Here is a 22,103-nt window from a genome sequence, read left to right on the forward strand (position 1 = left end):
GCATGGGGTTGGGGACCAACTCTGTGGATTGACTCCACAGCAGGCAGGATGATGTGGTGTTGGGGCTTGCCATGTTACTTGCCATGACTTCTGTAGAATTAAACTTAAATCTCCTTATTCTGGAATCTCATTCTTCTGTATAATGCACTCACTTATATAGAAGAGTTAATTCCTTAAGGTGGTCTTGCTTGTTTCTTTTAAGAGACAAAAGGTTTTCTTTGGATCTGGTGGTAGAGGAGGGGGTGTTGAGCATCCTAGTAGAAGTGCACAGTAAGTTAAGACTCTTCATTACTTAGATCTGTATAATGGTTGTTTACATGGATGGATCAATATATTTAGCTTTCCTTAACTCAGCATGTGCACTATTCAAAAATATTGCTTGCTCTTGTTTAATTTTTTTCTCCTTCTATTTCTGTTCACACTCACTATCACATGGTATTCCCCTGCACATGCTTTGCAGGTTTGCTCACGATCTCTCTGCTTTGCATATGGCTCCGTGTTGCTCAGTGTTGCTCAGCTCCATCCGGGAGGTGTTGGTGAGCCATCTGGGCTCCCTCACTCCCCAGATCTCTCAGTGTGCCTTGCCTAGTGGCGGCTGTCAGCATGGTCCCAACCCAGTGGTGACCCTGCTGTCTGGGTGGCTCTTGCTTATCCTTGTATATTGGTACAGGTTCAGTTTCTTGTCTTTTTTAGGCTTCTAGACATCCCTCTGGCAGAGTTCAGACACCATTTGGAGGAACAGCTAATGTGTTTAATTGCTTTTTCTAAGATGATAACGGCCCACAGGCTGCAGTTAGGGAACAGTTTTATCTTCCCTCTTGACTGCAGGGTGGGCAGGATGCCCCTTTGTACCTAGGGAAGCTCACTTGGGGAGTTCAGGGTGAATTTCATGAAGTCACACTGAATAGCAAGTTTCTTATTTCTACCCTTGTTGAGGTTGTGATTTACTTTTCTTGCAGACATAAACATTGCCTTTGGCAAGACAGTTTCTTCTTGGCATTAGTAGTAGCAGGTACAAGTAATTGGATCTGCTTTAAATACAAGAAAAGTTGCTCAGGCATATTTGCCTTTTCATAATGCTACTAGTGTTGAGGCTGTGCTGCTCATAGGAGACATTTTTTGTAGGTGGAAATACTGTGGGTGTCAGCTTAAAACACTCCAGTGCACTTTTTCTGTCTTCTCTTAAAAAGCAGTGAAATCTGGAGGAGGACGTGATTGTTCTTTATGCTGTGCTAATTTTCCCATTTCCCTCTGGGTAATTGCAGGAGGATGCTCAATTTGGTTGTATTGTGCTGTCATGCCACAGCAGAAATCTGTGAAAAAGGAGAATTTATCTCTAGCAAACTTTTCTGTCTGCAAGGAATACATTTTGTTCATCTCATTCTTAATTGCTTTTACAAAATCATGGGTGATTTCTTTTATTTTTGCTTTTTTGAAAAAATGAGGTGCAGAAATAAGTGCAAATTGGATAACTAAATTATACTTAACAAAGGATCTCTTCAGTTGTTGATTTTTTCAATAATAACGTTGGCACTTGACTCTTAGAAGTTGTTAATTGTAAGGTACTGCCACTGTCCAGAAGTGATTCATAAGTCTCTGATACTGAACGTCTTTAAGGAAATAATGTCACTTCCAGTATGTCATCAGAAATGTCATGCTTTGTCTATCTGTAATGTTCAACATGAAATTGCCTGCCTAACCAGGGACGGAGGGAGGTTTGTACCCTTTTCTTCTTTTCTTCAGCAAGGACCCTTCTCAAAAGTAAGGAGAAGGCCTGAAAAACCCGACAAGACCTCAAGTGTGGATATGGTGTGACTTCTTCAGCCTGCTGTCGGCAACCATGCCAACTTCAGACTTACCAACGTTGCAGCTGATGTTTGTAAAACCCATTTACTCTCTTGCCTTCATTGCCTTTATTGCTTGGCATTTTCCATCAATGACAAATCTTAGTTGTATTTTTTGAAAGGTATATTATTTGAGGTAGGAAATGCTTTTACTAAGTGTGTGGCTGTGAATACAAATGTGTAGCTTTGGATCCCCTATCTGCATCTGACTACTTCCATTTAAAACAAACACTTCATTTTTACCCCTTATTTCTTCCAAGTGCACCTTCAGCCAGTGTTTCCTAGTTGTGCATATTTTTCAAAGGACAGCTGATTTTTGTAGCTACCACTCTACTGTTTTAAATGTGCAGTGAACTATTACTTGAAATTATTTGTAATATTTGCTTGCTAAAGCAAATTAAAAAATTGGTTTCTGCCTAGGTAAGGTATACTAAATGTGTAGCCCTTTTATTTCTCTGATTGTCCTGTCCTTAAAATCATGGCACCGGTTAATATTCATAGAATGATAGAATGACAAGGTTGGAAAGGACCTACAAGATCATCAGGTCCAACTGTCCTCCCATAAACCATCTCCCTAAGAATCAAATGAAGGGTGTCACATTTGTGAAAGGAAACTATCAAGAGTCAGATAAGGCACACGTTTTACAAGAGGCTGATCTTTCTCTTGACACTAAAGGTTGCTGCTTAGTTTTAGCAAGGCCTGTCTGTGTTGCAAATGTGGATGGACAGGACCTGTTCTTGTCAGGGCTGAGCCACATGGACAGAGGAAGCTGTAGCCATTCACTGAACTTTTATAAAGAAAGTCAAAGCCTACTTACACTACATGCACTTTTTTTTTTGGTGTTCCTATGATTTGGACAGCTTTTCTGTGCCAGTGCGTTCCTTCAAGCTCCATCAGTCTGTATCCCTCAATATTGGAAAGATACTAAGGACTCAGTCCTACATTTCTCATAATACAGAGAATGTTGATCCACATCTCTTTCCTTCTTTTTCCTATCCTTTTTTTTTGAGAGTGAGGTGTTACAGGAATTGTCTACTTTCGCTCTGGCAGACTGTTCTCCCCTAAATGTAGTTACTTGTGCTCTTACTGAAGGGAGTTTTTTCACTGGGCTGTTGCTGCTGATGGTGAAAAAATGGTGAAATCATTTGAATTGGAAGGGGCCTTTAAAGGTCATCTAGTCCAACTCCCTTGCACAAAACAGGAACGCCTACAGCTCAGCCAGGTTGCTCAGAGCCCTGTCCAGACTGACCTTGAATATCTTCAGGGATGGGGCATCCATCACTTCTCTGGTGAAAATCATTGAGAATCATTGTTATTATTTACAATCTATAAGAGGAGTGAGAGGGTAAGGCAAAGCCCCCATCTTCTCCCTGCTTCTTGTTGAGTAGACAAATGGCATGCAAGATTTCTCACAACTGCACCAAGTACAAGATTTCTGTAAACATGTACTATAGTTAAGAATTCTAAGAGTGGGGGGAGGTGAGGGGGCTTTCAAGCACAGTAGGCTGGAGAAAGCTGCCAGCTCACTTAATGCTCATATAAAGAGAAATTTTGTGCACAGAATACATGCATACTGGATTTTCTTTGAAAACCCTAAATTAGGCAGGTTTGAAAATGTTCTCAACGCAGCTGTGACTGGCGAATACAGCAAAGGCAGGAAGCTGTGAGCTGCAGGCTCCCTCTGGTGGCTGCCGAGCACTCCCGTCTTCTGCACGGTTTTGAGAGTCTACATTCATAATGTAGAGCTGAATTATTACTATTTTTAAAATTCATATAGGAATACAGTACTTGTGGTGCCTTCTCACGGTGCTAAAGGTCTTCTGTAACCAGACTTCAGAGAACTAGAAGAGTTGAAATAATGTGAAATGGGGTTCTTTTCTAGTTATTGTGGGTTGAAGGAGTATTTCCCATGAACAGCTTTGATACCTGCAGATGGGTGCTGCTGCTGACCCCAAAGAGGATGTGGGCGGGTGTCATGATTGCATCTCTAGAGCTGGTGAGGCTGAGCTATCTTGTGAAGGATGGAAGTAATTAAATCAGGTTTAATTAATTAATTACAGGTCCTTTATTTACTGAAAAACGTTTCTCTGAAGTTAAACACCACCGTCTTTATGCCAAGGTCTTCGTGCTCTTATCCCAAGAGCAGCTGTACAAGTCAAGCAGAGCAGCTCACATACAGTGCTGGGATGGCCAGGGACAGCACTCACATGGGCAGTTCAGAAGCCCAGCTGAGGTACAGCAGCATACTGTGTCACCTTGACCAGGCTCTTTGCAAGGCCTTCGTCTTTGCATCTGTGTTTGCATTTCTCGAAAGCTGCAGCTCACACTGCCTTGTGGTATCAATTCCCCATGTGAGCATTTTGTGCTGTGTACTTGCTAGATAAATCCCCAGTAGCTGATGTTGAGGAATATTAATGGCAAAAGGGAATCATAGAATAGGTTGAAAAGGGCCACAATGATCATCGAGTTTCAACTCCGCTGCTATGTGCAGGGTCGCCAACCACCAGACCAGGCTGCCCAGAGCCACATCCAGCCTGGCCTTGAATGCCTCCAGGGATGGGGCATCTACAACCTCCTCGGGCAACCTCTTCCAGTGCGTCACCACCCTCTGTGTGAAAAACTTCCTCCTAATATCTAACCTAAACTTCCCCTGTCTCAGTTTAAAACTATTCCCCCTTGTCCTATCACTATCCACCCTTGCAAACAGCCATTCCCCCTCCTGTTTATATGCTCCCTTCAAGTACTGGAAGGCTGCAATGAGGTTTCCCTGGAGCCTTCTCTATTCCAAGCTAAACAAGCCCAGTTCCCTCAACCTTTCCTCATAGGAGAGGTGCTTGAATGCTCTGATCATCTTAGTGGCCCTCCTCTGGACCTGTTCCAAGATCTCTGTGTCTTGTGCTGTGGGCCCCAGGCCTGGATGCAGTACTCCTGCTGGGGCCTCACAGGGGCTGAGGAGTAGAGGTGGACAGTCACCTCTACCTCTCTGTTGGGCCACTCCTCTTTTAATGCAACCCAGGGAAGAACAGCATGGGTTTGTGAATGGCTGGTGTTCTCTATGGGTTGTTTTACTTTTGGGCTGTTGTGGCCCTCCGTGGGATAAGCACTGTGTGGGCTGTGCTCCCCAGACCATGGCCCACCTTGTGATGATCCAGGTGCCTGTTCAGTTTCGTGCTCTATTGGTAGGTGACTCGGTTTGGGAAGCGACATGGAGCTGGCTTCCAGCAGTGGTGAGAGGTGGGTGGCACCGAGCAGCCAGGTGCCCTGTGTGTGTCATGCAGAGCATCCGAAACATGGACCCCTCTCTGCGATCTGAGCCCTCTTGGCATCTTTAGAGAGTCAGCTTTCACATTAAACACTAGAGGGTGGTATGTTACTGCCAATATGCTATTCTGTAGCAGCCGTAGGCAAGATTTTTGTTATCCCTTGAGTTTGTGGTATGAGCAAATCTTTTAAAACAAATGTAGACCCAGAGCAAAAATAGCGTTTTGTGACTGTGAGCTTGTTTGGCAACCTTAGTGGTGCGCAGTGCTATTTTTGGTTCTGGGGGGAAAAAAGGGGTTGACTTTCTTCAGAAGCATCATTAAGAACATAATAATTAGAATTACTCAATCTCTGCCTGATGTCTTGATAGCCACACTTACTTGCATGCAATGTGAATACAGTGGAACAGAAGAAGAGGCAGTTTTACGAAGATTTTGATACTTAACAAGGCAGATACTTTAAAGTTCATGCCATTGCTCGTGTATCTACAATTTGGTTGTAGTGTAACTGGTTTTTAGTACTTAACATAAAATAATGTTGTTGTTTTCTCTTTCAGGCACCACCTTCCATGGTCAATAATGAACAACGCCAACATGCCGAGCACATATTCTTATCATTTAGAAAATCAAAATCACCATTTGCTGTTTGCAAACACATTTTGGGTAAGTTTTAATAAACTGAGCAGTTGTTGTAACTAGAACTATATTCTGCAGCTGGGAATACGGACATGGGGTTTGATTTTGATGAAGGATATTTCTTGTTTGTGTGGGTTCTTTTTTGGTTGTTTTTATTTTCCCAAATTTCACACTTCATCTACTTGTTTCAGTACAGTAGTCATAGCATTTCAGTGTGAGCACATGAACAGAGAACTGTTTCAGGTTCAGCTTGTCAACATCTGTACTCAAATATGGAGCAAGAATAGGGGGCAGCAGTTAGAAGTTGCAAGGAGGCAAGGCTGTTTCTTTTGATATTAGGTTTTGCTCAAAGTCTGCTTGAAACTACAACTTAAATGCCTGCAGGGCTGACAGAACTGCTTTAAATGGAGCCCTGTGATGGGGAGGATGAAGCCCCTTGCTGCCATTGGTTTTGTTTCTGGCACCTTTGTGGTCGGTGAGGTGCAGCTTCATTTGGCAAAGTTCCTAAACTGATTTAATAGATTAAACTTGCCTGTATGATATGCTTGTGTTATAGTGCTACCTAATGCGCGGAATTTGCAGAACTGCCTGTACTGTGGTTGTTTGATGCTTCCCATTATATCAACCAGTGATACAGTTTGTGTCCTTCTGCCAGATTTTGTACTGGTGCTGTACATGGCAATAAAGTGTTTTGGATTGCACATATCAGTTGCTGTTAACAGCCCAACTATTTAAAAAAAAAATGGTTAAAGAAAAGTTTCTGTCTACCTGCTAGAGACAATAGAGTACTGGTAAAAGTTTTTGTGGGATTATATGCACAGAGACTGGAAAGGAGTATGTAGGTGTCACCCTTTTATTAAAAAAAAACAACATAGGTTTCTATGGAAATGGTGCAAATTTGGTTATGTTACAAGTATTTAAAAATAAATCTATTCTTACAGGCCCTATAGAGAATTATTACAGTTTAGCAGCTAAATAATCCAAAAAGTCCAGGTGCAGTGAGCGTGTATTCCTGCTTAGCACTGCAGCACTGGCCAGATGTGAGTGCTGGGGGGAAGTGGAGGGAAGTTGCAGGGAAAGCTGGATCTGAGACCTGGGGGTGGAAACTGAAATGTGTGGAAATGTGCAAAAAGAAAGATTTAAAAAAAACACATACCAAAAAAAAAAAACCAAAAAACAAACAAAAAAAAAAACCCTATCGGGACGCAACTTCCCATTTCAAAGAATTTGCTGTGACAAACAGAGAAATGCTGGAAGGAAGTCTAAAAGGATTATTTTCCTACTTCATTCTGGGATACAGCGCCCCATTGTCCTCAAAGATGTGCAATGTAGCATTAATAATGAAAAATGTCTGCAGTGATATTTTTTTTTCTTAGTTGTTCTTCTGAAATATAAGTGATTGAAGAGAATGTGATCTTGTTATTAACACCTTTTGGATGCCTAGAAACATTACATCTTTAAACTGATAATGTGCTATCACCGTTGAGAAAACAGTGGTTCTAGGTGGGGCAGACTTTTCCTTTCAGTTTTCTCCAGTGGGCAGCTGAGATGCTGAGACCCAGAAATGAAGAACTTTCCCCCAGACTTTTTGCTTTTTGAGTAAGTGTTCATGCAGTGCGGACGGAAAGATTAGCTGATTGAAGGGCTCTGAGCAGGTAAGGATGAGTAGGAGCCAGAGGTGCTGGCTTTAAAAAAGAAACAGGAAGGAGTGGTCAAGGCAAGAATTGGAATGGAGGTGGAGAGCAATAAGGATGTTGATGGCATTCATGGAAAGAAGAGTGTGTGAGCCCTGCAGGGAGAGTGACAGAGATGCATGCAGTTTATTTAGAAACGTGTAGTTGAACCCACAAAGCAGGAGGGTCTACGTTCTTCTGGTGTAAGCTTATAGCTGTTAAATGTACTGGCAAAGCTCATCCTATCTTTCTTTAGTAACTTCATGTAGAGAATAACGGTGCACTGACTGGTTATAAGTTTACACAGTGCTGGAGGTCTGTGCTGTTAATGATTGCAGTTGTGCATCTGTGGTACTTGACGCAAAGGAGAAATTCCATCCTCTTTTGTTGCTCTTTTCTCATACAGGAGTTTTCTTTTTGTATGTGCTTTGGACAGTTTGAGAAACCAAAGATGCAGAAGTTAACAAAAAAAAAGTCAAAATTAAAATTCCTGTGCAGGTTTATTTTTATTTATATGTTAGACATGCACACTAATCATTCAATTAAGTGGTTATGTTGCTTTCCAAATTAAGCTTAGTAGATTTAAAGGAGGTTTATTTTGATTTTAGCATGTATAAATCATGGAGGGTTTGGAGCCTGATTAAGTTACTTAGCATCCAATTTGCTAAAATGCTTTTATCTGGGATATAGGACTTGCATATAAAGGAATGTGTATTGTTAGCTTGTGTGTATATAATCAATGTAAGAAAGTTTTTAAAGCCTGTCATCCCATGACTGAGGCTTTCTTCAGCAAATCCATTTTTTTCTAGTCCTGGTATGTTGCCCACCATAGTTCAAACTCCACTTTTGGTTCTGGAATTTTCATTTGTTTTTTATTTTATGTTTTTGCCACCCTGTGACTACATTTTTTTCTGAATGCTCTTTGTATGTTTTCTGTAGACTCAGAATGTTCTGAACTGGCTACTGAGATCATAGGATCATAGAATGGCTTGGGTTGGAAGGGACCTCAAGGATCATCAAGTTCCAATCCCCTTGCCGTAGGCAATTTGCCAACCACTAGGTCAAGTACTAGATCAGATTGCTTAGGGCCCCATCCAACCTGACCTTAAACACCTCCAGGGATGGGGCATCCTCAACCTCCCCGGGCAGCCTGTCCCAGCACCTCATCACCCTCTCTGTGGTAAACTTCCTCAGCACCTAATCTGAATCTCCCTTCCTTTTAAAAACCATTTCCCCTTTTTCTATCCCTATCTACTCATGTAAAAAGTTGATTTCCCTCATGTTTATAATCTTCCTGTAAATTTTGGAAGTCTGTAGTGAGGTCTCCCCACAGCCTTTTCTTCTACAGGCTGAACAAGCCCGACTCTTTCAGCCTGTCTTCATAGGAGAGGTGCTCCAACATTCTGATTGTCTTTGTGGTCCTCCTCTGGACCCTTTCCAAAAGCTCCATATCTTTCCTCTGTTGGGGGACCCAGATCTGGACGCAGTGCTGCAGCTGAGGCCTCACAAGGGGAGGAGGCAGTCACCTTCCTTGCTTTGCTGGCTACTCCTTTTCTGTTGGAACCCAGGATATAGTTGGTGTTTGAGGCTGCAAGTGTACACTGCTGCAAGTGTACACTGCTCATGCTAAGTTTTTCATCAATCAGGACTCCCAAATCCTTCTCAGCAGGGCTGCTCTCAAGGAGTTCAAGGTATACATACCTGGGATTGCCCCAACCCAAGTGCAAAATCTAGCACTTTGCTTTGTTGAATCTCATTAGGTTCACACGGGCCCTCCTTTTGAGTTTATCAGGATCCTTCTACATGATTATTTCTAAATTACCAAGAGAGTGGTGAGGCACTGTCACAGGCTGCCCAGGGAGGTTGTGGATGCTCTGTTGCTGGAGGTGTTCAAGGCCAGGTTGTATGGGGCCCTGGGCAGCCTGGTCTAGTATTAGATAAGCAGCTTGGTGGCCCTGCATGTGGTAGGGGGATTGGAGCTTCATGATCCTTGAGGTCCTTTCCAACTCAGGACATTCTGTGATTCTATGAAATTAAAAATTTAAAAAGTGAATGATCAGAAAAATTGTAGTAGCTTTCTATCATCATATAAATCACATTCAAATTCTGGGCTTTCTTGTTGTAGCCTTCTAAACAGTCACTTTTTCTGGTAACATCATTCTCTAGTTCCTTTAGCCTACCTATGTACAAAGCAATCAGATATTCAGATAATAAGGGTTAATAATTTCTACACTTCAGTAAGGAGTTGCATTTTGACTACCTCAAAATAAATCTGGAAGTTTGAATGTAGAAAATCTTAAAGACACCATTCTGTGAAACTTTTGCTTCAATAATAAAACACAAATGCTCCCTTAAGGCTTAAGTGAGCTTGCTTCTTGTTGCCATCCATAAGATGCATGTAATTTGTGCACTGTTGGTTCCAAAGGCGAGATCTCCAATAATAGAGGAGTCTTCATTGTGGCATCCCTGTCAATCATATCTTAATACACTGTGACTAAATTTGTCACACGTATTTTAGCTTGTTCTACAGTTATATTAGCATTCTTAATCCTGATCGTTAGCTCAGTCTCCTGGTGTAGCCAGCTTTCATTCCCCTGCGTCTCTGACTTAAATTAAACAACGCTGGGCAATTTGATAATTGAGTTATTGATTTATTTTTGCCTCTTTTGCTGTGTAAATCTTTGTTTTCATAGTAACAAAATTTCATTTGATAATTATTTAATATTAAAAGTCTATTGTTTTTGTTGGAAGTAGATGCAAGATAAATAGACACTCAAATTACCTTTGTTTTTCCCCACAGAAACTAGTAAAGTGGATTATGTTCTTTTTCAAGCTGCTACAGCCATAATGGAAGCAGTTGTAAGAGAATGGATTCTGTTGGAAAAAACTAGCATCGAATCACTGCGAACATTCCTTCTAACCTATGTCTTACAAAGGCCGAAGTAAGTACAGAAAAGTGCTGCTGAATGTGTAGGATTCAGCCTGCAGTTTTGGTTTTCATTTTATTTTCAAGGGTATTAGCAGAAGACCATTAGAATTGTAACTCTTCTTTGTTTCTTATTGCTTAGTTGAATTCAGTAGAGTTGCAAGTTTGCCTTTATGCATTCGAGGAAAGGTTTGAGAAAGTGCATCTAAAATGTAATTGATCATTAATTTCCAAAATTATTTGCAGATATTGTTAACAATGTTGTTTACAGCCTTCAAAAGTATGTTCGGGAGCAGATTCTGCTGGCAGTAGCAGTCATAGTGAAACGGGGATCATTAGACAAATCAATCGACTGCAAAAGCATCTTTCATGAAGTCAGCCAGTTGATCAGCAGTGGTAATCCCACTGTGGTAAGTATTTCTGTCTTTTCCTTCAAAATTTAAGCAATCTGTATCAGCAACATAAGTTGCCCTTTCGTGATAATAAAAATCTACTTTCCTTATCTAAAAAAGAAATTCAGTAATTAGCTGTCTAAGCAATCAATTACAAAGGCTGAAATTTCTGAATAAAAATGTCTTGGATCTAGTGGTAGTGTGTGTAATTCTTTGGTAGGCAGCTATATCACGTATTGTAGGGAACAGCTTTCTCTGAATGTATGCTTTAGTTTCTTGGTGGTTTTTTTTGTATGTTTGATTTATTGTTGTTTCTGTGGGTTTCTTTTCCAAAACAACATGATCTAAAATGGATTTTGCATTTGCTGGCAGGCTCACTGCACTCCCCGTCTTTCTTCCATCTGTGCAGCACTGCACCCTCCTGTGCTCAGCTGTTGCAATGGGTTGCGAGTGAGAGGCATGGGCCTCTGCTGCCTGGGTAGGTGGAGAGAAAGGGGTGCGAGGAGGGAAAACAGGGAGTGGAAATACCAAACTTACTCTAGATTTAATGTCATACTACTGGGGTAAGTGTTACCTTCCAGAGGGAGATCTAAGTGGAAACAAGGTGTCCAATATCTATCTCTGCATTTAGTGAAATGCCATTCGCTATGCCAGGGGATAAGTTTAGAATAGGTCATAATAGAGGCATGAAGCTAGAGATTAAAGAGAGGTGATTTTCTTCCTACCAAATGAAAATCAAAGATTGCATAGATCTGTGCTGAAAGTTTTAACTGAAGTTTTTCTCAGATGAGCCAAACCTTGAGGGACTGACTGGTGTGTTTGGAGCAGCAGTTGTGCTGGATGTGAGCAGCAAATGTTTAACTCCAAAAACTTGATCAAAGTGTGCAAGGAGTAATGCAGCTCATGTCACGATCCTAAAAATAGCGTGTTACCTCTAAGCACAAGTGGTATCCCCCAAGGGCATGGAAATTTTGGCTACTTTTCTAAACCTTACTTTTACAGTTACCTTAGCAAGAACAGTTCAGCTTTTTGGGTTTGTGCAATTTGGATAAAAATGACTGTTTGTTTAGAAGAACAATGCTTAGTTTGTGCTTTTCTTCAGGGAATGTAATTTTATTTCTAAAATGGAGTTACAACTGAGGCTTTCAAAAACTTTTTGCATGCCAGCGTGTGTGCTTATGTAGATCTCATTATCTTTCCAAAATATACAAGTAGGGAGCAAATAGCAGCCCACATATTCACAGAGAAGCCATTTCTGAGTTAACTCTTGCCCAGCCCTACTTGGGCTAGTTGTGCTCTGTGCTTGCATTGATTCGCAGACACGCTTCACTGAGCACAGCATGCAGCTCATCAAGGCTACCAGCTGTAAATACGATGCCCGATGCATCGCATTGGGTTCTGCCTGTGGGAAGGGGCAGCTCTTCAGTCTCCTCCAAGTGCCACTTGCTGCTTGAGACCACGCTTCCGGTTATCTGCCCCTTTCACAGACAACATTTTCTCCATAGTTATTCTGAAGTATTTGTGCTGAAGTTTTAGAAAGAGTATTAAAAATGTCTTGGTTAGATAGTGTCATCTCTTCCGGTATGCTAATACAACTGTAGTCCTGTTACACCTTTGTGACTCCCAGTTCTGTGTCCATCCTCCTCACCCCTTTCTGTGTCCTTCCCAGACTTCTGCTCTTTCTTCTCTGATCTCTTGCCTGCTTTGTGTCTTCCCCACCCCCAGCCTGAGGCTCACAAATAATGTGAGGTCAGCAGTAGGTCATATAGTGGTTAAAAATGCTTAATGCTTTCAAGTATGCCATTGATGGTGGCTTTCTACAGGTGTTGAGATTGAGTCAGGCTTATGGGGAATTGGGGAAGACTGGATGGGAAGCTATTGAAGAGTGTATTTTTTCACCACAGTAGAGGAAATACTTTTTGGCCTGTTAAGAAAAGGAATGCAATCAACCTGAGTCTGTACGTAAAGACGTAGTTATTTACAGAATAGTTTGTAATTGAGAATCCTTTTTAGAAATGCAAAGCAGTCTCTTTTTGTGCTTCCTGCTTGTTTCCTCATCTCTGAAGCTACCTGGCCCTTCTTTAGCTCATAAGCGTGAAGTGCTTCATCTTTTCCATTTCCTGCAATGCTCGGCCCAGTTTGACAGACATCTGTACCACTTCTGTGTGTGTTAGGTACTTGTCATGAGAATGTCATGGAGCACTTGTCGGTAGCATATTGACATGGTCAGGTCCTGAACGTAGGTGTGAAGAGGAAGACTGCAAATTGTACTGTCTTCTGCATTTGTGTACCTTTGTAGGGTTTGGAATACTTAAAATCTTCTCTAGCATTGGTTAAAAGTATTTTTTAGGAATGGATGCATTTTGAAGATGGAACTTGATGGTATGTTGAATAATGTGCCAAACTGACATGTGAGAAAGACTAATGAATGAATGAACTGTTGAGAATGAAAAATGAAAGGGAGATCAGAAGGAGTAGAGATAAGAGGAAGAAAGTAAACTGGAGAGGGAGAAAGCTGACTTCAGAACTGAGTAATCTCCTAATAGTGGAACACTGTGCACTTGTTAGGAAAATAACAGGGCATTAAGGAAATGTAATGCTGCAGGGATGGGAAGGGCTTGTGGTTAGAGCTGGGGTTTGAACATGGAGTGTTGGCTCCTGCTGTTGCTACTCCACAGTATAGACCTTTGTAGATCCAATGGAAGTGACCTCTCATTTGAGAAGGGAACAGAGAGAACACAGGATCTGGCTGGCTGCTAATTTATAAATAAGTTCAGGTAGTAAACCTCTGGAAGGGTTAGGATTAGCTTTACACTTTCTGGTTTTGTTTTCCCTTCCTCTTGTCTTCGATAAAAGCCACCCTGATCAGAAGAGACAGCCTGTAAGCTTCCTCCAACAGGAATTTCAGCATCTCTTTTCAAAGTCTTCATCTCTGGGGGACAGAGCATCTGGAAGTAGGCGCAATATCATGGACCAATCTTAAAATATGAATTGCATGTTTCCTGTCACTGATTTTGAAGAACTGTATGAGCCATGCTCTTTTCAACTGTAAATACCTTCAATTTCTTGGACTTTTCTGTTTCTGTTAGAATATAGTACTTTTGCATAGCTGAAGGGCTGAGTTAGTTTGTCTTCATGAAGAGATTCAGATGCTTCAGGTTACTTAGAACTGCATGGGAATGTGAAGTGGATCTCATCTGAGCAATGGAGGGAAATACAAATAAACAGAATTCTTGATATTCATCTTCAGTGAAATTTAAGGCTTTCACTTTAAGGCTGAAAAGTTACTTTCCCTAGAGAAAATAAGGGGAGATATTACTATGGCCCTCCCGTATTTGAAGGGGACCTACAGGAAAGATGGGGATGGACTGTCGATCAGGGAGCATAGAGATAGGACAAGGAGTAAGTTGTGAACTGAAAAAGGGCAGACTTAGATATAAGGAAGAAACTTTTCACTGTGAGGGTGGTGAGGCGTGAGCTGCCTAGAGAAGCTGTGGATGCCCCATCCCTGGTGGTATTCAAGGCCAGGTTGGATGGGGCCCTGTGCAGCCTGATTTGGTGAGTGTCAGCCTTGCCCACTGCAGGGGGTTGGGTGTGCATTAACCCAGACCATTCTGTGGTTCTATGAAATAAATGTTGGTAATTATGGTTAAATAGATAACTAATTGTTTGCTTTGCATTTATGGGCCTTATTTCTGTTTCTAAGAAGAGTTTGACTCTTGGATCCATAGCTGTTGCTGTCTTGCATGGTGGGATAAGAGTTTGAGAGGTTCTCTTGACTTCTGTATTTTGACAATTTTGACAAAACCTTGACAGACCACCTCTGCCCTGAGCTAAATCTCTTGTTCCAATAAAGGTACTACCTTTTCGTATAACTCTTACTACCCTGGCAACATACTGAATTTTAAAAACCAGGTGGTAAGTGAGAATGCTTAAGCTGCTTCCTTTTTTCTGTGAAGTGGCCTATGAAGGCCAAAGCTAGCATGTTTTAAAATGGTTTGGGGAATCTTAGACATCCAGAAACAACTCCACATACAGGGTTAACACTGTAAAAGATCTTTATAAAGTGTTTTTTTTTCAGTGCTTTGTATTAACCAGGCTGCATTTTAAAGGTCTCCAATTTCTCTTTTGAGAGAGTCTACTTTGTCAGATATGTAATACAACAGTACTCCAGCTTGATTGCTTAATAACTTCAATACTACACATTAATGGCTCCCAGTATTATCTTCTACAATACAGCTAGGGTTTCAGTGGGTTGTAAAGTGAGGAGACAAGATCCAGAGGAGAGATGTGTGTGTCCCCTGTTCTGTGTATGGTGTCCAAGGCAGTTGCCTCAGTTTAGTCATCTCATGAGATGTGCAGATGTGGAGGCTTCTGCATGTAGATTCTCTGGAAAGGAAGAAATGATACCTTTCCATGTGTTACACCTTTTTCTTTTATTACTGTGGTGATGTACAACTAAATGGGTATCAGAAGGGAATCTTTCAAAAGTGTATTGACTCCTGCTTTTTGGTCTTTATTCCTTCTCAGGAGTTTACCACCTTTCTGAAAACAGAACATCTAGTAATAGACTGTCTACATAGGAACAACCAGACTTCTCCTTCCTAACCCTTTGGTTTCTTTTTCTAAGCAAATGTGCCCTGGAGCCCTGTAACTCAGGTCATTTGGCATATCCCGTCTGTAGGGCAAGCACAGGGTCTGGGGCCAGGAGTGAATACAGGCAAAAGTGGAGGGAGAAAGGGACCCCTGCCTGCCAAAGAGCACTTGCCAGGAGTATGACCTGCCAAAACTAAACATACATCATCCTCTAGTTCTACTGCTGGGTATTACTAATGGCAAGCTGCATGGCTAGTCTGATCAATTTGGTGTTTTGAATTTAAGATTTGAAGATCTAACCGGTGCCTTTCAGGCAAGAACCTGGAGGAAATATGTAACCTCTAGATAAATGGTTTGCAGATCTTCACTTTGCTTGATGAGGTTACTTTTTTTCCCCCCTCCTGATTTCTTCTTCACAGCTTCTCCTGCCCCCAGAGAAACAAAAGGAAACACATTTTGCACCCTAAACTCCAGCAAGCTAACCTCTTTGGCTATCAGTAGAGGCTGCTGCTTTCCTTTTCCCTTTGGCCAAAGTCTGCATACTTCACATGCCACAAGATCATCTTCCTGTGGCCCCTAGAGACTGGTTTCCTCTTTCTCGGCTCACTCTCAGAGGGTTTACTTGCATGGTTACTCTGGTTTGCCCCAGGAAGCTCGATCTCGCCCTTTGCACTGCTGTAGATGTGGTGTGTTAACTGAGCATCACTCATCTGTCATTGCAGGTGGTGGTAAAGTGGGGAGGAAAGGGGTGCTCAGCTCAGCCAGTCTCTTACTGCTGACAGCACAAATCTGCAGCTGTGGGTCCTATTCCTATCATCCTGTCCCCGCTCTACAGCTTTTTTCCACCAGTTGGCTCCTTTGGGCAGGATAAAATAGATGAAATCCAGTTGGTTCTTCCTAGTGGTTGCTTTTATTTTTTCAGAATATATTTTGTTGTTGTTTTTTTTTTTACTTTTTAAACTTTTTTTATGACTATTATTTCCTATTGTTTCTTTTTTAAATTGTTTTTGGGGTGGGCAGCTACTACTTCAGCTCCTGGTGGATTTTCTGCTGTTGCATCGCAGTGCTGCTTACAAGTAGAAAAGCCTGAGTAGCCCTGGTTACTGTGTGTACATAATGCTGTTTCTGTTAGTCCTGTCCTGTTAACTGCTACCTTTCCATTTGAAGGTGCACTTTATGTTTTGGGGATTTACATGCTCTGAAGATATTAGGAAATACAGCTTTGCTTACACAGGGAAATTAGGGAAGAAGTCAGTTACCTTCTTTATTAAGGAAGGCTTTCTTTAAACAACTTGCTTGGTAAAACCAATTTTGACATTTTCACCACAGAACTTTATCACCTATGAACACCACAGCAAACTCTGCCTCTTCTTCCTGCTTTACACAGGTTAAAACTAGCTGACTTAGGAATGCTATTAAATGCTTCTTGGCACTTCCCTTTGGTTTCAGTAACAGTTTGTTTTAAGAGTGGAGACAAAAGTCCCATAAGTATATGTTCAGTCTGGCAACAAGTTAATGTAACAGGGTTGATTTCATGACTTACCCTGTGCTGGTGAGATATTTAGTCTTTTAAAACTACTTTTTCTGTGGATGTCAGTGACATTGCAGGGTATGTGAGTGTATATGTGGATTGCCTGATATTTCAGGTTTTCGTAGAGAAATGAACAATCAAATCAAGTCTGTGACGAGCTAGCTGATTCTCTGCTCAGAATTTCAAAGCAGAAGAAACATTTTAAGTGGTGTAGTTTGTTCTGCTTTGTCAGTTGACTTTTCTGCCTTGGAGCTGGTGTACCACATGTCCATTTTTTCCTAAGCCACATTTGAACTCTTCTTCCTTTCAGATGCTTTGTAACCTAACTACTCTCCAATGAAGCAGTTCATTTATTCCATGGGCAGTCCAGGCACAAGTGTGAAATCCCTTCAAACGTTATGGCTTTAACTTTTGTTGTAGGGGACATTCCATTTGGAGGAATAAGTTGCATTTTCTTATGGCATCTGAGTTTTATGAATTATGCATAAAAGATTACTGTTCAAATGGTTTGTGGCCCTTCTGTAGCGTCTGTGTTTTATGAGAATAGTTTAAAAAGAAAATCACTAAAACGATGTCACTACTGGGTGTCTGATTGCCAAGTTAATCTCTTATCTCAAGTCCCATTGATCTTCTGTTTGAGCAGCTGAGAGTCTATTTTATGTATAGCGATCTTTCATAAAGTTTATTTCTGGTAATAAAGCTAACTGGGGTGAGTGCCAAGCTATTCTCAGAGGCTCTCGACAAGAGAGGTATTTTATTTTGTTAGATGGGGTTATTGTTTGGGTATGTACTTGTGACAGAACTAGTGAAATTGCTAGCAAGTGAGTCAAGCTAGGTTCGGAGGTATACTCTTACTGGAGTGAAGTTAATGGCCTTACTGGGCAACAGACATTCAGATCTGACTTTTAATATGATGCCCAGCATCATGTGCATTTTCTACTTATTACTGTGTGGTATTATTACATTGATCGTCATCTGTTCTGTGGCGTGGCAGGAAGCATATGTGAAGCATTAATTAAAATAAACTTGCAAGTTTTAATGGTAGATGGAATAATTTAATTTCACATTGCAGAACTATTTAGCATTTACATGAGATAATGTTACTTTTCAGATTTAAGTATTTATTCTAATACCATGGACTGTATTTATGTTGCAACGCTGTGTGTCTTCATACCAAACATGCATTCATACCAAACATAAATTCAAAAACTGTATTGCAAAATTTCACTTCTTAACCTGTAGTTGAATTAGTCTTCATAAAGTAAAGTTCTATGAAAGTAAAACTTTTTCTCATAAAATGAAGTTTCAGCAAAGTGAAGATTGAGAAAGCTTTGTTGCAGAAGATCTGAAGTATGTTTCTGTGCTTCCAGGAGAGTTTAATGGATGGCAGGACACGTTCTTTTAATTAGTTTGTCTTTCAGTATTCTTATAAAAATTGCAGTCTTGCTGCTGTGCATAGCAGTTTATGTTAATTCATATCATCTTACAACAGTTTTATGGGAGTTTTGGGGTGGTTTTGTGTGTAGCTCTGTGTACATGCTATGAGTTGCCCAGACAGGCTGCAGATCTGGGGCAGTTCCTGTGCCTTGCCCTCAAACTGAGCTCCGTGAGGTTCACATCTGCCTGCTGGTAAACCAGCATCCAGCAATCTCCTCTGCCTCCTGCTGCCATAGAGCTTAGATTTGGGGTGGAGATCTTTCCTCTGACCTCCTGCAGCAATGATAGCCTGGCTATTGGGGCACACCTCCACGTCCTCAGAGAGGAAATAGGTGGGCGCAGTTAGTGACAGAAGGGCACACAGGGCCTGCGGAGGCCTTGGGATGAGGAGGGAACGAGACAGGACTCCAGGAATGAAAGTCCCAAGGTGAAGGTGTTGGCAGGAGGCTGGGAATGCAGGATTTGGTGGAAGGAGGGAAGCGGAATAGAGGGGTGCGGTGTGTGGTGTTTGCTATGAGCTGGGCTGCTGGAAGGAATAAAGAGCACAGACCTCTGGTAACATAGTAAACAGGAAGAAAACCCTCTTTTTACAGAGGGAGATGGTGATAGGACAAGGGGGAATGGCTTTAAACTGAAAGGGAGGAGATTTAGGTTAGATATTAGGAGGAAGTTCTTTGCTCAGAGGGCAGTGAGGCTCAGGCTGCTCAGAGAGCTGTGGCTGCTCCGTCTCTGAAGGCACTCAAGGCCAGGTTGAATGGGGCCCGGGGCAGCCCTGAACACACAGCAGGGTGCTGGATCTGGCTGGACTTTAAGGTCTTTTCCAACACAAACCATTTTATGATGATAATCTGATGCTTTTCTTCCCTGTGCTTGGAGTAGTATCTGATGTCAGAACTACCTGAAGTAGATGTTGCTGAAACCAGTGGTTGCTGCTGTAGCTTTTTCATCGGGCCCGTGGCAGACTCCCTCAGGCCTAGCTGCGTCTGCTGCTCTCTGCACCTTTGAAGAGCTTTCACCATCAGTCATAATGTTTGTCCTTCATTTTAATTTTTTCCTTGAGATCAGGAGAAAAGCCTAGTAAAAACATCCAGGACACATTTTTTTTTTTCATGTTACTATCCAAATAGAGCAGATATGTGGTTTTATGCCATATAAACAAATCAGAGAAAGCAGTAGGAGAAAATGTCCACTTCAGCTTGCTAGTTGCTCCTTACCTCTAATTCTAACTCAGTGATTTTTTTTCCAGTAATTGGCAGCTAGCCATAGGGTCTGCACCACTGCCCTGCCTGTGCTGTGCCCTCCTAGTGGCAGCTTGCTGTGAGGGTCTCTGTGCTATTGACCAGATGGGTCTCAGCTTCGGCCAGGCTGTTGTACCATTGCAGTCACAAACACCACGTAGTAATCATGGAGCTCCCAAACCTCACAGATTTGTGATTACAACTAATGATGGCCTTGCATCACTGCTTCTCAGACCTGAAAAGTATCTGCATGTTTGTAATTTAAGCATAAAATGAAGTCTGTATTGAAGTATTTAGGGTGTCTCATGAGACTTCTGCAACTCCTGGCACAGATTGAAATTGGGCAATGTTCTCTGGCAGTTTTGGATTATTTCTTTAAAAACATGTATTCTTATCTTAAGCATTGTTCTAGAGCCAAACTTTGGGTATTTTTGTGGGGTTGGGTCACTGGTTTTTTCTTCTCCCGATTAATTATTTCCATATGGAACTTTTAATATTGGACTTGAAACTCAGTGTTAGCCTGCGTTAATTTTTATGTCAACTCAAATCTAGTATTTGTGTTAATTAAAAGTAATGACGATTGCTTACAAAGTAATAGTGAAGTAATGAAATAGCTTGCACAGAAATTTGGAAAGAAACTACTGAGATGTTTGGGCTAGTTCGAAATATCCTAAGTCTCATACAGGACTGAGAGAACTGCACTTTTGCTGGACCAGATTGAAATGTGATGTTTTTCATTGGATAACTGTTGCTTTTGTCATGAGCAAGTAGATGAGAAATAATCCACTTGAAATTTCTTTAAAATGGGAAAATTTGGATTTAACAAGTGATTAGCAACATGCTGGCCCAACGTACAGCTTTATTATGCAGCAGAAGAGAACAGCCGTCTAGTATCAGGAAGCTGCTATGTTTGATCTGTCTGGGATTTATTTAGCAAGTAAGAATGTTAATTTAGTGTATACTAGCTAAGATAACTAGTTGTCTGGGGGGGTCAAGGTACTGACTTCAGAGGCATTTCTGAACAAAGATGTTGCAGTTGGTGGGTGGATGGCACTGGTCTCAGCTGTTGTATGAGCTTGCATAAATAGTATCATCTCCACTTTAATCTTTCGGGTGTTCAGAGGTAGTGTGCATATTTCTGTTTAACCCCTGGACACTTGCTGGCATGCATGACCCTTTAACAATTCCTATCCCTCTGTCCATCCCTGGCACCTTGGCTCCAAACAGTCTAGGAGTATAGCCATTAATATGGAAGTTTTTTGTTAAGAACATCTATTTAACAAAAAGTGTTTTCATTTCATCAGTATACAGTTTCTGTTGTGCTTGTTATGGTACTACGTGGCATGCTTCTAAAGTACTTGTTATATCCCCACTATATGTTATTTACTTTCCTTTGTGTGTCGTGAACAGTTACAGAAATACATTAAAACTGGTGGTGATGGTTGCTGAACTTTGGTATCAGGAAAAAAAAAAAGCTCTTTTATTTCAAAAACAGCAGCTGTGGCTGGAGCAATGCTTCATAAAGGAAGGATGGCTTTTAAGTTGTGTTTTAGAATAAGCATTTGATTTACCTTACGTTAAATTTTGAGAGTGAAGAAGATACTTAAACCTTCAATCTTTGTGGAGTTGTTTCTCTGAAATTAACGTGTCTTTTCCTCACTCGTTTTTATGTTGCTTCGGGAACATTGTTCTAAAAGGGTATCTCTAAAGGTTCTTTCTGAGGCTTCTAGAGCTTGTGCTTCGGAGGGAAGCATGGAAAAGCTTTCAAGTATTGGAGCATTCTGCATATTTCTCCCCCTTTTTGATGGGAGAGCTGTAGTAAATGATGTGCTGCAGGTGCTGTTTTGGAGAAGATTGTATCACTTTCTGTGGTTTAAGTTTAATGATGATCAAGTACCAACTCAGTAAATGTAGCAAATGCAAGGGAGGGCCACAACAAAGTTCAAAATGAACTATTAGATGGATAGAAAATACTGGGAACTGAATCTTCCTTGAATCTGTAAAGCTGTGTGCACAGTGAGAGAAAATAAAGAGGCTGGCAAATTGATTACGTTTGCTTTCATTTTGTAGTGATGGTTGTACAGGTGCTTAGTTGTTTTTTTATGCTGCTCAAATACTTGAATCTCTTTTTGTAAGGATGGAGCTTGGGTGATCCTGGTGATGGCTCACCCTACTGTCTGTACTCCTGAAAGCTCGAGTTATTCTGCTTTGTGTTAGAAAAAAATGAAGTAATAGCCACGGGAATATGCTAATAAACGAACTAAAAGACAGTGTAAATGGTGTTAAATTATTGGACATCTTTTAGTTAAATTATTCCCCTTTATTTATTTTCTTTATAGCAAACTTTGGCCTGTTCCATTTTAACGGCGTTGTTGAGCGAGTTCTCAAGTTCAAGTAAAACCAGCAACATTGGACTAAGCATGGAGTTCCATGGTAACTGTAAACGTATATTTCAGGTAAACTAGTTCTATACCAATATATGCTACCTGTATTTCTAAAATTTAAATGTTAAAAAGTGGAAGTCTTTTCTTGCCCCTGGGGCATTCATCTACAGTGCATGTTTGACTGC

General features: G+C 41.2%; 1 protein-coding gene across 1 annotated transcript in view; it reads left to right on the forward strand.

Moving 5' to 3' along the window:
* The window catches only part of XPO4 (exportin 4), a 67,734-nt gene that overhangs the window by 12,956 nt on the left and 32,675 nt on the right, over positions 1-22,103 (forward strand). Inside the window, exons 2-5 of the mRNA NM_001012947.3 lie at positions 5,663-5,768; positions 10,215-10,356; positions 10,612-10,750; positions 21,874-21,990. Of these exons, the coding sequence (NP_001012965.2) occupies positions 5,663-5,768; positions 10,215-10,356; positions 10,612-10,750; positions 21,874-21,990 (504 nt within the window). The remainder of the gene's footprint in view (positions 1-5,662; positions 5,769-10,214; positions 10,357-10,611; positions 10,751-21,873; positions 21,991-22,103) is intronic.

This window comes from Gallus gallus, chromosome 1 (genome assembly GCF_016699485.2).
Source record: "Gallus gallus isolate bGalGal1 chromosome 1, bGalGal1.mat.broiler.GRCg7b, whole genome shotgun sequence".
Lineage (NCBI taxonomy): Eukaryota > Metazoa > Chordata > Aves > Galliformes > Phasianidae > Gallus > Gallus gallus.